Here is a 2,228-nt window from a genome sequence, read left to right on the forward strand (position 1 = left end):
CCTGCTATCTGATCCTCTATATGTCTTTTTACTGCAGTGAGCCTCCATGTAGCCAAACTCCGTCAAGTATAACATTGTTTTTATCCCGTATTAGCTTCGTTGTGTTGATGCATTTTGACCTGCTTCAATTTTCCGCCTCAACACGCAAACGTCCCCATTCACTCAGTGGGTCATAGTTATAGTTCCACATCGCTTAGGATTTGTTGCTGCGCGTTTGGCAGAGTGAAGGAAAGAGGAGACCAGCTGCACAGGCAGGCTGAGAAATGAGAAGCAGGTGATCGGTTTGTGTGATCGGCAACAAGAGACCGTGATCACCGATCAAACACTTTTTCATGGAAATCGGCCGATTATGATCGGTGGCCGATCGATCGGCAAACCTCTAGTTAAAATCTAAATCAATCTCATCATCTGTGAGGAATCAGTCAGGAAGATGATTTTTTTATTTTTTACATCCATTCAGTTTTCATAAGAAGAAAAAAAGTCTGAATTTATAGGGTCAAGATTTATTCAGTACCAAATGATTTCATTGATTTAAAAATAAATCAAGCCTACTTCATGCCGTCAGTCAGGTTCTACTTACGTGACTTTTTCACATCATTTCTTTGGATATTTTTCCCTAAATCATTTTTAAAAGCTACTTTTTGATGATCAGGAACTCCTCAGTGGAAAAGTAAACTTATGAACATTATAGACGGAGTGTAAAAAATAACCTATTTAGCTGTAAGGAAGCTGCATGACGGCTGTTCTGTCTGCAGACGGTGGAGCCGGTGGACCAGCTGCTGCAGAGCATGGATCCAGCCAAAGACAGGGAGCTGTGGGTGAAGGAGAACAAAACCGGCGAGGTTCGGCCTGTGGATCTGGACATTTAGGCCCGGATACCCTCCGACCTGCCCTCAGTGTCACCGGGTCCGATAGCCGGAGAGCGGCCCGGTCGGCGGACGGTGCATGTGCAGCCTGCTGAGCTCTGACTTTAATCACAAGGAGGGAAGATCGAACGCAGCCCTGGAAAACAAACGGATCAAAGAACCAGCATGTTCCTCCTAAACGCCACCCGTCACTAAAGCGTTAGCTTACTGAATGCCGTGTAGCGTGCTCTGCTGTTTACCTGTTGTAAATTATATATATGAAAACAATCTATGTTCTTTAAAATCTTAAATTTAGCTTCGATCAACTTGTTTCCATTTTGTGCTGACCAAACAAAAAGAAGGAAATCTGCAGTCTTGGATACAGATTCTGACGCTGAATGAGGTTTGATGATGGATATATTTTCATATTTCTTCCTGGTTCATTTGGGTGGAAATGCATGTTTGACCCTCCACGCCTCATGACGCTGGTTTTGTGTGGCTCGTTGGATTTGCACAAGGTGTTTTTAATTTAGGCTCTTTCTACGTTCAGCATTAACATCCAGCGGAAATTCAACTCCCAACATCAAATTCAGGCCCGGGTCCGATCGGGATCCAGTCTGCAGGAAAAGGTGGTCCAAGTTACACGAAACACCTTTTAGTGCCTCTCAGTTTCTATACCTGGAACGTCCTTGACTTGTTCTCTGCATCGCTGTACATGTAGATACTGGTTAGACGTATTTTGCTGTGAATCGTTTTGACAGATCTGCAGATGCTCAGGCAGGTGAGGTGTTTACTCTACAACCTGGTTTATTTTTGGTAAATGTGCAGGGAATGTTTTTACGGAGGTGTTGAGCAGCAAAAAGCTAAATTGATCAATCTGTGTGCTGATCAACAGACGATTCGATTATTGGACGAAGCCCCTCAGATCCCCGTCTGCATGTGGAGTCTGTTTACGTCTGCGTTTCTCTGTCGTCTTCACATTTCCTCTGGTCTCTTTGCTTTATTTGCTCATTTCATTCAACTGCAAGGCGCAAAAAATATTTTTGATGAAAGGTAAATGTAATGTTTTAAATATACATTCCTAGTTTTGTGAAGGAGAGGAAAACGACCCTGCTTTCATCCCACCTGTGCAGGCTTTGGTAGTATTTGTTGTGGAGGTTTCACCGTCGTGCGTCAGTGTTGTGCACTAAATGTTGTTACGTTCCAGCTAAATGTTCCTGACAGGAGTCTGACGGTGACGTAACGGTTGACCTAACTGGCCTGTGTGGTGGCTGTTTACATTAAATCCAGTGTTTCAGAATGTTTTGATCATACGTGACCTCTGTCCCGATCGTGAACCGAGGAATGCAGTGTACAAAATAAATCTCCTCTCTGAAAATTAAA

At 43.5% G+C, this 2,228-nt stretch overlaps 1 protein-coding gene across 1 annotated transcript in view; it reads left to right on the forward strand.

Annotated features, from left to right (window-relative positions):
- The window catches only part of gas7a (growth arrest-specific 7a), a 24,627-nt gene extending 22,399 nt beyond the window's left edge, over positions 1-2,228 (forward strand). The window contains exon 11 of the mRNA XM_008402804.2: positions 756-2,228. Within this exon, the coding sequence (XP_008401026.1) occupies positions 756-869 (114 nt within the window). The 3' untranslated portion in view covers positions 870-2,228. The remainder of the gene's footprint in view (positions 1-755) is intronic.

This window comes from Poecilia reticulata, unplaced genomic scaffold, assembly GCF_000633615.1.
Source record: "Poecilia reticulata strain Guanapo unplaced genomic scaffold, Guppy_female_1.0+MT scaffold_259, whole genome shotgun sequence".
NCBI lineage: Eukaryota > Metazoa > Chordata > Actinopteri > Cyprinodontiformes > Poeciliidae > Poecilia > Poecilia reticulata.